Source organism: Vigna umbellata, chromosome 1 (assembly GCF_029865625.1).
Source record: "Vigna umbellata cultivar VRB3 chromosome 1, Vumbellata_1.0, whole genome shotgun sequence".
Lineage (NCBI taxonomy): Eukaryota > Viridiplantae > Streptophyta > Magnoliopsida > Fabales > Fabaceae > Vigna > Vigna umbellata.
In genome coordinates this window covers 42,393,629-42,409,421 of record NC_142165.1, presented here as the reverse complement: position 1 = coordinate 42,409,421, position 15,793 = coordinate 42,393,629, and the positions used below count along the sequence as shown (strand labels likewise).

Genomic DNA, 15,793 nt, shown 5'->3' with positions numbered 1-15,793 from the left:
CTAGATGTAATCCTAGTGGTTATAAAATCATATTTTTTTCTAACCTTTTAGATTAAATTACTATTTTAAAATCATGCTTATCTTTATCCAACAAAGATCGTTTTTATTAAATTATTTATCATAATTGAGCCGATTGTAATAAAAAACAATTAAATAATAGATACAATACTTTTAAATAAATATAATGTTATAATTTATAATACTAAAATTCAAATTATTATTGTATTTAATTATTAACATATAAAATAAATAAAAATTATAATAATTATAATAATAAATAAATTACATCAATGTCTCTTAATAAGAAACTAATAAAAAAGACAAATAAATATAATATAAAATATATGAAAAAGACATAAAAATATATAAATTGATGTAAATGACTAAATAATACGTTTCATAAATTTTTTTTTAAAAGAATTATATAACTTTGTAAATAATAAATATTAATTTTATTAAATTTGGAAAATTAAAAAAGTTATTAAGTCAAAATTTTAACATGTCACACCAATTAAAAATAATGTAATTTTGATCACAAATCTTAATCGAATGATATTGATTTAAACTAGTGACAAAATAGATTACCATCAATAAATAAATTCGTTAGTCCATCAAAATTTTACATATTAAATTAAATTTTTTAACTTTTAAACCTATTTTATGTGGATATCTTTGAATCGTCAAATTTACAAACCAAAATTAAGATGAAAAAATTATCAAAATAAAATTTGAAAATTAAGAAATAATTGTATAAAAGCATTATTATTAAACTAATTAATATAGAAACAGTTATGAAGTAGAAAATTAATTTTATTGGTAAAAAAATATAATTATACATGAATCAATTATGGTTATAAGTTATTACTAACAAAGATAAAATGAAAGCTGGATAAAAAATACATATGATTTGTGATTACTTGTATGATGATATTATGTTTCTAGACGTTAAATTTTGTAAAAAGGAAAGCCCATGGGCTGGCCCTGGCCTATAGGGCTTTAGGGGTTTTTAGCCCTGTGGGCTTTTTTAATAAAGAGTTTTTTTGGCCCTGTGGGCTTTTTTGGCCCCAACCCACATGGGCTAGGGCCAAATCTTATTAAAGGGGCTCATTTGACAGCTTTAAATTTAGATGAATGAAGAGGTGACAAAACGGATTTGGACTTTAAAGTTTGAGTTAAATCCCAATCTAATCACGGTCAAATACCGGTTTAGCGCACAAAACCGAGGCTTTCACAGGGCTTGGACTTCATTTTTTTAGGCCTCAGAAATTTGGGCTTTTATAGCCCAGCCCAAGAGGTCGGCCTACATTGAGCCGGGTTTTCGTTTTGGTACCACTAAATGAAATGTAACAGCGGTGGACCAGTGTGAAACAACATGGCTGCCTGAGGAGGTGAGTTCAGAGACTGCTTTGGTAATTGGTCATTTGGTGTTCAACGAAAAATAAGGTACACTCATACCTAGTGACTCGCCTTTGGGGGGCTTGAAAGCTTTGAAAGTTGCATGGCACAAGGGAATCAAACAACTATATTGAATGTGATTCAATACTAGCAGTCCAGCTTTCAACTCATGGCTGCAACCAGCAACAGCCTCGATGGAATATGGTCCATAACAAACACTCTTCTTCTCTTACTCTGCACACTTCCTTGCTAATTAAATGTATAACAAGCAACTGAGGCACTTTGTGCCTAGGTAAATTGGCTAGTTATAGCAGTAATAACATGGACAACACGGTTCTCAATTTCAAAGTTCAAACCTGGTCATATTCCATTATTGACAATTTGAATCAGTAAACTGTGGTCAGAAAAACACTCCAACAACAAAAAGGAAAAAGTAAGCATCGTCAGAAGTTTGATGAATCAGAGTCACAGAAAGAAGTCCAAGACACAGGTGCGTTTTCCGGAACACTTTTGATTAGAAGCAGCCACCCAACTGCCAAAAGTCCACAACTTTAAATTAGTAACAGAAATAAACCAAGGGGCAAGAAAAACTGATTTGACTCCCAGTTATCAAGTATTGATCAGTCAATCAAGCCAATACCAAGCCAGGCTAAAACCAAAGATGATTAGTATTTACGAAAAATAAGTAAACAAGAAAAACACACGTATATTCTGGGAGGAAGACTTCCTCCATGAAAATATTCCCTTTTTGTACAGGTGTGTAGGTTCCGATGTAGGAACCATGCACATCCAACGGTTGGTCTTCTCCTGGAGGAAGTTCTTAAGAAGCCTAACTAGTAGCAAACTTCAATAGTAGCTCATGCAAGGGTAAGTAGGGTCCTAACCTAACCCAGCTAACCCAGTGACCCCTTGTCACTCCATAAATGTATTTGTTATGAGCAAAAGTAACAAATGCAATCAGAAAAGGTAAAAAAGCCCAGCACTAAGGAGACTTTCCATACCAAAACTGCTTCAATTTCTTCTTTGGACACTGGAGTTCTTTTGGGCTGAAGAGAGGCCTTCCCTCCCACTGCCGCGGAAGCATTTGAACTTGAAAAGAATGACAAATTAGCATCGCTAGCTGAAGATGCAGCTTGAGTCTCAGATGCAGAACCTGCAATGAAATTTTTCAACAGAATTGGTAATTTTACTCATAGTCAATCGACAGATAATTGAGGAAAGAATTCAGTCACTCGTCTTGAGGATCTCAACTATTACCAATCACAACCATAATTTTCAAAATAGATCCGCTGCCCCAAACGGACCCCGTGGAACAAAAAATAGTTCAAAAACCAGATATGAACCAAGCACGATTTCGAAGCAATTTTTCAAATTGTTTAACTATTTCTTACAAATTTTCATCTTATAAAATACTTTATATGATCTTTCTATGTTAATGTAAAATTTTAGTTAGAGTAAATAATCTAAGTATGGAAGGTGTAGAGAAGTTTCACAATGCTATCCAATTACGAAGGTTTGACATGATAAGTTTCTTTCATTTTATAACAATTACTTTAAGTCATATCAACCGTGACTTTTCATTGGTTGACACAATGTAAAACCTTTTACACTAACAAAATAACCTTTAACACTGACAAAATAAATTCAACTACACTTTAATCGCGACCAAACAGCAGTTCCAATTTGAAAAACATTTACCAAAACAACAACCACTTAGCCATATCCCATTAGATTGATCAGCTAGCGACACGAGTCAAAAACCACCTCTAGTAGACTCCACCAGAAACCATATTTTCAATAAATCCATTTAGTACTCTCTCATCAATCACAACATAATCATCAAAATGAAAACCTAGACTGAACAAAAAATAAAATAAAATAAGATAAACTGCAAAAAAGTAATAATAATTAAAGCATACTAATCCTTCGTAATACTGACTATTCGACAAGTAAATGGTCTTCTAAAATTTGGGACACCTAAGAATCTTTGATGGGATGCGGATGGAAACACCGTTCTGCAAACCACGAATCCTTATGCGCAATTAAATAACGTAATACTAATCGCCCCTTCAGCCGAAGCGAACGAAGTCAATTAAAACTATGGAGCTTGTATAGAATAATCGGCACAAAACAATATAACATCACCCTACAATTTGAATATGGGAGTAGTTCAAGCTCACAAAACCAGCTTGGGAGATGAAGAGTAGATCTCACTATTACATATTACTTTACCCTTGACTCTAATCAACTTGAGTATTTGGTTCTTTCCGATTTTAGGCTCAGATTATTCATTGATTGTGGTAGAAAACGGCAAGAAAGTGATTGAAAACATCACAGAAAGTAGAAAATGGAGAAAAATTGAAAGGGAGAAAGAGTGTACCGACCAGAAGCAGCGGAGTTGGTACGTCTGTTGGGAAACTTGATGCGGGGAATTCGTTTCAACGCCTGAGTTCCACCCATCGCTCACGCTTGCTGCTACAAAATTCACTTTCCGATTCACAATTCTCCGTTGTCTCGACACACATGTTGTAAAGCATGTCAATTGTCCACCCTCCATGTTTGGGCCTCACTGTTTACACCCCCATATCCAATGAACATTCTATAATCTATTACTCATTTTCTCTTCACACCCTCCCCATTTGTTTTGTCCAATTTTTCTTTACTTTGTTTTTCGCAGAAAAAAACTAGTATATTTTTCTCAATTTTTTTACTTCTTATTTATTGTTTTTCATGTATATTTAATAATTTCATTTTTAGATGGTTGACTAAAAAAAATTTTCAAAAAAAAATATCCAGGTAGTGTTATAATTAAAAGAAAACTATGTAAGAATTTCGTAAGTCTAATTAGCCAAAGAATTTTATTTAAAAAAAAAAAACTATTTTTTGTGTTAGCAATTATACACAATTTAACTGTACAGGACAATAATACAAAACAATAATGACAAACAGCTACTTTATGTAAAAAAAATTCTGAAATTGGAAAAGATAATCGTATCGTTGTTACAGTTGAGATTGATAAAAATATAAATGGAAATATAAAATTTCACGTAAATATAAAATTTGTTTTCATACATAAAAAAAAAATTATATAAAATAATCAACAAAATAATTCGTTGAAATTTATATAATTTCAATAATAAATAAGTACAGTATTAAATGAATAATAAAGAATGTAACAATGCAGCGATGATCTAATATTCTTAGTCATAAAAATGTAGTTTGGATATTAAAGTCTTCTATTATTATTCTATAAGAGAAAAAATGGTAAACTATAAGTATAATCTGGATAGATTATTTTGACATGTTAATATAATAGCTTGTTTAAATAAGCTACTGTATAAAACATAGGTAAAATAATTATATCTAGATTTCATTTACCAAATTTATCTATAGTTTATGTGAAATGTTTTGAAATATCAGCCTAAAATAAATAAGAAAATGAGTTTAGTATCTTTTGAAAAATGCTGCAAATAGCTTAATATGCACTAGATGATGATACCGATAACATAATATAATAGTGGTCTTCTGAAGAAAAAAAAATAAATAAATAGTTTGATACACTTATAATTAAAGTATTGGACTACTTTATTGCTTTAAAATTAAAAATTAAAGTATTTTAAAGTTAAATCTAAAATCAATTCACTTCTTCCACAACATATTTTGTTTTGAATTTTATATTTCAAATTTAATTTCACTATCAGAAATTCCATGACAAGGGTTCAGTTTTCCGTATTTAAATTGTAAGACTTGTTCCCAAAACCTAGTTATTAAATAATCATATAAATTTTATTATATAAATAAAATTTATATCTTGCTAAATGAAAATATATTATTAACTAATAGTAAGTTAAAAATTTGTATGAAAATTAAAATTTTAATATCTTTATTTATTCTTTAAATTTATTTTTTATTATTTTGACAAGTCATTTTAGTTAAATAAATTGACAAATGTATATTAACTAACATTATTTTTTAAACTTTTTTTTTCACTTAAAATTATTATTATATTATATTTATTTTTTACAATTTTTATTATGAAAGTTTTAAGTAATTATTTAGTGAAACAACAGGTTTTTCGAAGTTATAATATTAAATTATTTTTAATTTTTGAACTACATAAATTATTAGAAGAGAATCCAACAAAAATTAAAAATAGTGTAATTATTTATTGTCTTTATTGAATTAAAATAAATGAGAAGAATAGTAAAGAAACGCATAAAAATATAAAGAATAATAAATAAATAAATTACAAATATCTAAAAAATAGTTGAGGGGCATTTCGAGTTTATATACTAAAAACTCTTAAAATAAGTTATTTTAAGATACGTACTAAATATTTTTATATTAATCAAACACACTCTTATTGTAACCTAACTTTTCTTAAAATAGTAGATTTTCTGTTTTTTCTTTTTTAAATCTTTTGAAGATAAGAAATAAAGTCAAAATTAATTATATTTTACAATTATTTGTGAAAAATGAAAAAATCCCAATTAAACGTAGTATTAATATTTTAAATATTAGCAAAAGTTTCACTTATACTTTATTTTTTCAAATGAAATGCATTACAGGCACAATAACATATTGATAGTGACAGGAGTGATTTGGAAACATAATCGTATTGACTAATTCCAACTTAGTCTAATTTTAATCAAAAGCGCGTTGCATAATTTCTCTACGACCAATTCTTCCTAACACTTTCTAAGATATTCATCGGAGATCAAATAAGAAACCAATGGAAAAAGAGTGAATGTGATTTCATTTTCTATTTCAAGTAAAAAACTGATTATTAACAAAAGTTTTCCAATTTCAACACGTCATTTCTTGAATTCTTGGACCAAGAAGAAGGAAAGCTATGGTGAAATAGGTTCATTTTCTCTAATATGATTATTTTAAGTTTGGAATTTTCACTGAAAGAAGGATGCTGGTGAATATCTTAATTACAAGTGTATATTTTTGTAAGATAAATTAGGCCAGACTTTCCTAATTCCACTTTAATTGAAAAAAAAAAAAAGAGACTAAAAGTTACATCTTCATGATCATATATATCATAAATCCTAATTTTATTTTATAATCGCAATTTCTAATTTATTTTGTTTTACAAACGTAATTTCGTGGCTTTCGATTAATAACATTCGACCAGTTCATAAATCCTAAAAACATACTTTATTAAAAAAAATACATACAATTGTTTTATTAAACTATTATGTCATTAGGAGGTGCAAAGAATAAAGACCAAAATATGAAAAAAAAAATAGGAGGTAAATCCATAAAAATTAAAACATAATCGATCACTGTTAACAATTATTTTTAACAATCTTTTGATAATAAACTATGTATCATATATATTTAAAATAGACTAATAACAAGTTAGCACATAAATGCTATAAAAAAGTTGTTAAAAAAATTATTAAAAAAACCTTTTTCAATCGAAAAAGATATAAAGAAAAAACACCAGTGTCATTAATAAGAAATAAGAAAAAAGAATGTTTGTGAGTAACGTATAGGTCACTTTCTCAATCTTTTCACAAGCTTTTGGAAATGGCCCACATGAAAAATACTACTAAAGCCATGTACACAGACAATACAGTCTTTTGAGTTTCACAAAAAAAGAAAAGCAAACTTTCCATGGTTAAGGAGAATAAAAACAAAGGTTATATGGGTCAATCACTTGAATCTTGACTAATAGATTTCCAATCGCGACTGCTTTCTTGTCTGGGTCTCTCATTGGCTAATAAAATTTGAAATGGAACTAAGAGGTTTTACTATATATTTTCTTTGTATGCCCGTTTGACACTTCAAACTTGTGGAAGAAAAAGCCTTATAAATTGAGTGTTGTTCCATGCCCCTTTTGCTCAGCATCACTAACCAAACAATCTAAACTTGTTCCCGTTTCTTCCTTCGTATAACTCATCAACTGAGAATGATTGGCAGCATGTTTGCATGCTTCGGTGGAAAAGTGTCACGTAGAAAAGCAAAAGTTGAGGCAGAGGAAGTGAGAAAAGGTGTTTACAGAGATGAGTTGAGAGAAAAAGAAAGGGCGAGGAAGAAGGTGAAGAAAAGTGTGCGGTTTGCAGAGGTAGAAGCGACGATCATGGGAGAAGAAAATGACAAGGAGTTTACGAAAAGAGGGTGTGAGAGTGGTGACGAGGTGGTCGGAGAAAAAGAAGGAGTGAGAGTGAGGGTTCGATTGACAAAGGAAGAAGCTGCAAGGTTGCTCTCAAAATGCAACGAAGGCCCTCTTCACTTAAAGGACGTTGCTCATCAACTTCTCTTCATCCCTCTCGATCGTCTCTCCATTCAACCATCTCTCTACCACTGATTTCTTCATCTCTTCGTCACTCCATTCCTTCTGTTTCCCCTCTATTTCATTATTTCAATTTTCTCCCTGTAAAAATCGCTTCAATCTGTTAATACAATTGTTTTTTTCGCCATTTTCATCTCCACAAGACCAGACACACAGTAATCAACAACTTACCTTCATTTTTAGAATCATACGGGAACTGCTCACCACATCGTTTGTTTCATGCAATAAATAAATAAATAATCAACAATAAGAAAATAAAATAATAATATTAAAAATAAGCAATTTTTGGATGATTATTAATATTTCCTGGATAATAAATTTGGTGGAGAGTAAAAAAAACTTAAGACTTGTTCTTGTTACAAAAGGTATGAATTATTATGAAAATTTAAGTAACAAACATAGTTTTATTTATGATTTACAATTTATCTCCTTTTTTGTACATGAAGAAAAAATATATGATGTTGTACAGGTTCCAGACAATCTGAAAATGATATTGATATGTACTTTCGTGCAATGTTGTTTTGCACCATAAATGAGAGTAGTTACAAAGTTAAAAGGTCATTTTGCATGTTTCATTTGTAAAAAAAGCACGAGTTACAATCAATTGAAGCATGATCAGAAAATTGTGCAACATCGAAAATTCCTTAATTAAAATCATCCTTACCATAGAATGAAAAAACGCTTAATGGAAGTCTTAAGGATAAAGTTGTGTTTAGACCCCACAATGGTGAAGAAGTATATACAACGAGATAAAAAAACATTGACATTGTGTTCGAAAAACATTAATAGAAGAGCATTGAGAAAAACATTTACAAAAAACAGTCAATATTCTTTAATCTTCCATATTGATATAAACTTGACGTACGACATTGTATAGATGTAATGCATGTTGAAAAAATGTATGTGATAGTGTAATCAGAAATTTACTAAATGTAAAAGAAAAGACAAAAAGATGGAGTAAAAGCACGACAAAATTTGGCTTACATGAGCATTAGTTCTGAATTACATCCACAATCAATTGGAAGACACACCTACCTGCCCCCAACTTTGTCGCATTCTTTTGAAAAAAGAAAAGCATTTTTTTTGTAATTGTTTAAGTAGTGTGAGGGTTCCAAAATTCTTCAAATATTAGTAGTTTATTTTCTATAAAAGATTTAAAGTTAGTTGGTTTAAAGCTTCATGATCGTCATGTGTTGATGTAACAACTTTTAACAATAGCTATTTGAGTCATCTTACTTGCTTTTGTTAGAAGTATTATAACATGATTGAGTATGTTTTATAATGCCATTTGCAGGAAAGTTATTAACCCTCGAGTGTTAGATGGTTTGGAAAATGAGGTCATCAGACTATTGTGTCAATTGGAAATTTATTTTTCATCCTCATTTTTCAATATCATGGTTCATTTGAGCCTTCATCTAGTAAGGGAAATTCGATTATGTGGATTGATGTTATTGGGATGGACGTACCCAATTGAGAGATACATGAAGGTCTTAAATAGATGTGTCACTAATCAGTATTAACCAGAACCTTCAATTATAGAGAGATACATTGCAGAAAAAGTCATTGAATTCTACTTAAGTTATATATGCCAAGTTATGAACTAGTAGGAGTTCCTAAGAGTTGTCATGAAGGTAAATGTGAATATAAAGGTGTTCGAGGAATGAAGATTGAAAATATTATTAGAAAAGAAGTTGATAAAACTCGTTAATACTTCTTAAGCAATATTGTCAATGTGATTCCTTATATTTCGCAACACATCTATGAAATCAAGTTTGCACACCCATGGATGAGTGAAAAATGGACATTTAATGAACATAACATTTTCTTACCATGGTTTAAGAAAGAGGTTTACACAACTCCAAATGTTTATGAAACTCTATTAATATTAGTTCTTGGGCCGAACATGAATGTAGTCACATAAGGCGACTGCTACATTATGGTTTCTATTCAAAGATTAAAGATGACAAAAGTAGATGATAAAAGTAAAGTTCAATATAGTGACCCTACAAGTTAAGGTTATACACTTTGTCAATTTTAAGGATAAAAATCTCATCTACTCTACAATTATTTCAGTATAAGATGAATGTGGGAAATTGATTATATACGTTTTAGAGTTCCAGTTTTCAAATCTAAATAGATTGATATAAATTTGAGTGAGGATGACAAGTAATTTTAAGTTCACTTTAATGGATCTTAATAAAATAAGTTACATGGATAAACTAATTATTATTACGGGTAAAAAACATATAATTGATCTAATCGATCAGTCGTATTGAGAAAAAGTAGGATGAAAAAATCATAATAAAGACTCTGTTTATATTTGAAACAACGTCTTTCGAAATAATCATAATAAAGACATATGAAAGAAATATGATCACAGTTAGAGAGAACAAACTTTCTAGTTGCTTTGTGAATGTGAATCGCATTAAACATTAATTCAAAAGTTCCGCTTCTTCCTTGGAGTGCGTGACACAGTGAAATATTTTAACTTTCTATGTTTGCGAGTTCTAGTCCAATGGCAGGAATAGAAGATAAAGAAAAAACATGAATATCGAAACATATTGTTAAGTAAGACTTTATTACGAATAATGAGGTAAGGCATGATATTACTCGTTAGTCATAATCTATAATGTGTGGTTTAGATTTATAAATACGTTCTTGAAGATCATGAAAATGCTCATACTGTAAGCGGGAAACCGAAAAGAATAACTAAAGCAAAACAAAACCACTACTTATTTACCACATTATTGAAATTCATAATTAAGAAAGGATTTTCTATCTTAGAAAGGCTAAGTAAGAACTTTAGGACCTATTGGGAGACAGGGTTCAAAAAGACCCCAAAAGAAAGCATCTATACTTAATCTAACAATCATAAGCATCACTTGGGGGAATCTCCAGATCTACCATAGCCATAAGGGTTTTTGCTAGCCCAGTTCCATTGATCCCGACACATATCATCGATCCCGTGTTTAGCCCTGCAACGACAATAAATTTGTGAGAAAGAAATAAAAAAGGGGAGGAAATAAAACTTCGAGAAACCTTGCCCAATATTTTTTACAAGAAAGATGAAAACATTTGAATATTGGTTGCAGCTTGACACAACAAAAAGAGTTTTGAATTGACGTGAAATCATTCGGTCATTAAATAACACGGTGGTGATATTCACAAGGACGGTAATGACAATGAAAGAAATTATAAACTTAAGGCAAAAAAACTGAGCCTTAAGACTGAGAAAAAAAAAGGTGGCTATTGTTCACTTTGATGCAAATCAATACTTACTTCCAATTAAGTTCTTTTTCCGCTTTCTTCGTTGAAGCATAAACAATTTCAGCGTCTCCAGGTCTACGACCACCCATTGCAAGTGGAATTTTCTGAACAATAATAAATTGTGAAATTGAATTAGTCATGTACTGAAGAGTAGCTTAATCCAGATATATTACAAAAGAGTTGGTTCAGTTTATCTCCTTAAACACTAGAAATTCAACACGTTTGTTGTATATAATGGGCAGATGTTTGATTTCTAAAACTTTTGTTGCTCAGTGAATCTGTAGTAGTCAGTCACGGAGATCCTGGAATTCATTGTAGTTTCAGTTTAGTAGTTACTGCTTAGTTTATAGAATTAGACCAGAATAAGCTCTCAATAAATAAGAGCTCAAATGTATCTCTTCTATTGAGTGTAAGCATGCTCTCCATCTCTCTTTATGAGTTTGATCTCTATTCCTTTGATCCATGAATTTGTAGCAGTCGGAAAGAGATAAATATGTACTTAAGATTCAAAAAAACCAGAGGAATGCTCCAGGACATACTGATGACAGTCCAATAACTACACAGTTGAATTTGCTTCACATTTCTTCCATTTCATTGTATCTTATCAGAATGCAACTGATTAAGAGATGCTAGGCATTTCAAATGAATGTTACGCTGCAAAATTTGAAGTCCCGGGACAATACAAAGAAACAAAATTGCGTTTGTATACAATGACAAGGTTTATATTACACAAAACAAAAACAGAAATAAAACTATCACTCTGTTACCTTTCCAGAGGCCTGTTCAAAAGCCTTTACCATCTCCAAAACTGATGTTCCCTTTCCTGTTCCCAAGTTATAAACTTCGCAACCTGTTTAAACAATCAATAAAATTTTATCAAGGTAACTACACGACAACAACAAAGCCTTATCTCATTCGCTTAAGTGAGCAACCCAGATCATATGGCAGTATTTGACTTTGGTTAAGACCGAGGTTTCAGCTCATTATTTAACAAAGTCACATACTAAAAAGGGAAAATGCAAAACAAAATGGGCCAATAGGAAAAGTTATCATTGCTTGTACAGATAAAAAATCATTTCACATTCACAATCTTTCAGGGTTTACCAAATCGAAAACACTACTAAATTATTAGAAGAAAATAATAGATTGGAAATAATACCTATTTTAGGATCATCCAGTTTACGCAAAGCAGCAATGTGCCCTTCTGCTAAGTCAACAACATGAATGTAATCGCGAACCTAAGAAAAAAAAAATATGTAAGATCCTTGAAGAAATCGAAGGCAGCTTTTAGAAATGAGAATGAATGCTTGTAACAATTTGGCAAACTGAGACTATGAAAGCTCAGGATGTCCAAAATCATTGAAACATTCCAAACCAAAGGGAAAAGGTGTATCATTACAGGATATTAGTCAACTGTTAGTTGTATTAACTAGATGGAATTTGTTAGTTAGGTTGCTAGAAATGTCTATTAGTTGTTAATCACATCTCTAATAAGCCCTTTGTCTCTTTACACATGACAATCAAATTAATGGGAATATTTCTATGGAAGTTTTATCTTATTATTTTAGCAATATGGTCTGTGGACTAGTCTAAGGTCACTTGTTTCTCATCTAAAGTTTTTATAGGAGGGAGTGGGGGTGAAGATTGCATGCAATCTTTACAAAGGAAAAAATTCACTAAACCAATTCAAAAAAGTGATAACATACTCCAGTGCCGTCGCATGTTTTATAATCGTTTCCAAAAACTGTCAGTGAAGGGAGTCTGCCAACTGCCACTTGTTGAACAAAGGGCATGAGATTGTTCGGAACTCCACGAGGATCCTCACCAATAAAACCACTAGGATGTGCACCAACTGGATTAAAGTATCTCAACAGTATAATTTTCCAATTTGAATCCGCACAGTAGAGATCACGACACATCTCTTCGATGATAAGCTGAAAAAACAAAACCTCTCATCGATGTTATTGTCCGTTTCCAAGACAAAACATAGTACATTGCTATCAGTAATACTCAAAAATTATAAAATTAAAATAGAAAACCACTTTTTTCATTTTGCAAACAGTCATCATTAGAGCATCTTCAGTTTTACTGTCTAACAATCTCCTACTCATACCTTGGTCCTTCCATATGGGTTTGTCGATGACAAAGGGAATTCTTCGGTACATGGAACCTCCTTTGGCCAGCCATATACAGTTGCTGAAGATGAGAACACAAGCTGACATCATTCAAGAAATATAAAATCAGTCAAGTCTTCAGATTGAAGCATCAATAAAATATATGCGCAACAAATTCCACAAGAAACTTCAAGATAGCAGGGGACCATAAAAAGAAAAAGGTTCAGACTTCATCTTAAGATGTTGCTTCTAATTAATATTTTTTTAACAAACAACTGTAATTTAGTGTGGAAGAGAATTGGTGAACATTGATATGCAGTTAACCCTAGATAGGGAAACAGAGGGGTTCAACAGGTGATATGATCTCATAGAAACAGAAATAGGGAAAAATGAGTGTTGATGGAATGTATGGTTGTAAAGGAGTCTACTTGTCATCAGTCTTTAATGGGGGAACACTTCCGCTGATTGTGGTCTCACAGATTGATGCAATGGAAGTGTGACAATATTCATCAATATTGCTACATTTATCCATGCAGTTGATGCCAATCAAAACAGACCCAACAGATCAAAACTAATTCTTTTCTTTTATCAGCAATAAGATCAAAACTAAAATGAGCACACCTTCTTGCATCCATGGGCAACCATGACTTGAAATAGGATGATTGTCCCAATCAAGTTGTTGTCAAAGTACAGTAGTGGTTTCTCCACACTTTCACCGACTGCTTTCAGCCCAGCAAAATGTATGACAGCATCAAACCTGCAGGAAAAAGAGACATACATGACAAACAGCTTTTATTTACCAATCATTTACCGAATAGAACTACAATAGAACGTGAAGCACCGACAGAAATCATTATTTTCCTTTTCTCAATTACAAAAAATGCTGCACAATACTTACTTTTGGTTTGTAAAAACTTTCTCGAGCGCAGCTCTGTTCCGCAAGTCTAACTGCAGCAGGAAAAATAAAACGAAGAGCCAATCAGCACCACAATAAAGTATCAATAATTAAGAACTTGTAATAAACAAAAACAAGAACCTGCACCGAAAAAGACAAGAATTTAGCTTAAAATTGAACTTTAGAGAGAGAAAAAACACAAATACAGGATACAGAATATAGTTTTTATTGGTAATAAAATTGGAATCATGGAAAGCAATACAACAAATCACAAAACACACATCACATCAAAAGTACAGTGTGTACTTGTCACACTAATTGTGAAACAGACAGAGTTAGTTCCAAACTGTCACGAAACGCAGAAAAACATAATTCGAACTTGTCACCGTCTGTTTGTTTGGTATTTACCAAACTATGGAATAAAGCGCATCGCTACACTTTTGCTTTTACGTGTCAGTGGGGCCACCACAGTTTACAGGCCCGGTGAAAAACTCAAAAAATCACACAAACTCAAGACAGAGACAACAAATCGAAAAAATAAAAACGTTAAATCGAAATCAACAACGAAAAAACCACAACCATCATATTCTGAGGACCATGCAACAATCCAAATTGGGTTTTTGTTTTTCAAATAGAATAAAAAAGAAAACCGTCGAAACCCGGTACCTCGACAAAGGAAAAGTTCTTTGCCAATTTTCCGGCGAGTTCCTTGACTCTGGATATGGAGACTGCAGAGGAGTTGTCGAAGTTGTCGACGGCCAATACGTTGTAACCGGCGAGGAGAAGCTGGAGGACGGTGTGGCTACCAATGTATCCGGCACCACCGGTAACCAGAATCATTGGCATAACGAAAGTTTTTGGCAGGAGAGAAAAAAACGGAAGAATACAAGAATGCGTGAACAGAATAGCGAAAGAGAAGGATGAGTTATGGCAGTGGAAAAGCTACGAGTTTGTTACGCGCCAGGAGAAGGCGAGAATTCTGTGAGTAACACGTTCACAACAAAGTCATGAGATTTTTTTGAATCTAAAGTCTCAAGTGCTACTTTAGCTTTAAATACCGCAAATTTCACCTTTTTTTTTTCTTTTTTTTTTCTAAATTTTTATACTGCGGATTTCCAGGTCATCCACGTGGATCTCCACTGTGTCTTTGCTTCGGATTTTGTCTTACTGCTTCCTATTCCTTCCACCCCTGTCACTGCAATTTCTCATTTCATACTCATTCTCTTCTTTTCTCTTTCTAATTAACCTCTTGTTACTTCCTTGAGTGGCTATCGTTTTAAATTTTAATTACGGGATTATGCTCACTAATTTCGTAAGATAATATTCTTTGCACCATTATTGTGCTTTAAAGATCGAATTATCGTTTTTAAACAGGGATTTTCTTCCTGAATGGTGATTATTTGTAATAAAACAGGATTATTAGCTAATGCGATTTTTTCCTTATGTAACAAAAATCAGGATTATTACCATAAGCATCCTTATTTGACTTTTAAACTTGGGAAAATGGATCTGGAGCACTTGGTTAAAAGTGGAGGTAAGCTTAACTTATAGGTTCAACTCCATTATTTAATGGCTTAATTTTTCTACTTTACTTAGCATTAACTCCACTATTTAATTACTTTAATTTTTTATTCTAATTCAACTTATGTAGTTAATGGATCAAAATTACAGTGTTAACTCCTAAAGAGTCAACCTCTGAACTAATTCTACTAATCGTTAGCCTTACGATAATGAGAATTTTAGTTCCGTGTGATAAGTTTAATAACATTATTTTTTGTAAATTAATCATTTTTATAATTATTAAATTAAGAGTGAACG

General features: G+C 31.5%; 3 protein-coding genes across 3 annotated transcripts; 1 reads left to right on the top strand and 2 right to left on the bottom strand.

The window, feature by feature from the left end:
* Nucleotides 1-1,655: 1,655 nt before the first annotated feature.
* On the bottom strand, nucleotides 1,656-3,937 carry LOC148205424 (uncharacterized). The gene is made up of 3 exons (XM_088103204.1): nucleotides 3,780-3,937; nucleotides 2,397-2,548; nucleotides 1,656-1,927 (listed from the first exon to the last, which is right to left on the bottom strand). The coding sequence occupies exons 1-3, from the start codon at nucleotides 3,853-3,855 to the stop codon at nucleotides 1,910-1,912; spliced, it is 246 nt and encodes an 81-aa protein (XP_087959330.1). The 5' UTR covers nucleotides 3,856-3,937; the 3' UTR covers nucleotides 1,656-1,909.
* Nucleotides 3,938-7,221: 3,284 nt separating this feature from the next.
* Nucleotides 7,222-7,826, top strand: LOC148205423 (uncharacterized). Its single transcript, XM_088110793.1, has one exon. It carries the CDS (start codon nucleotides 7,316-7,318, stop codon nucleotides 7,712-7,714), a length of 399 nt encoding a protein of 132 aa, XP_087966919.1. The 5' UTR covers nucleotides 7,222-7,315; the 3' UTR covers nucleotides 7,715-7,826.
* Nucleotides 7,827-10,409: 2,583 nt separating this feature from the next.
* On the bottom strand, nucleotides 10,410-15,137 carry LOC124824209 (UDP-glucose 4-epimerase GEPI48-like). Its single transcript, XM_047296603.2, has 9 exons — nucleotides 14,642-15,137; nucleotides 13,979-14,028; nucleotides 13,702-13,837; nucleotides 13,080-13,181; nucleotides 12,673-12,900; nucleotides 12,126-12,204; nucleotides 11,734-11,816; nucleotides 10,979-11,070; nucleotides 10,410-10,674 (listed from the first exon to the last, which is right to left on the bottom strand). Exons 1-9 carry the CDS (start codon nucleotides 14,819-14,821, stop codon nucleotides 10,578-10,580), a joined length of 1,047 nt encoding a protein of 348 aa, XP_047152559.1. The 5' UTR covers nucleotides 14,822-15,137; the 3' UTR covers nucleotides 10,410-10,577.
* Between the last annotated feature and the right edge of the window lie 656 nt (nucleotides 15,138-15,793).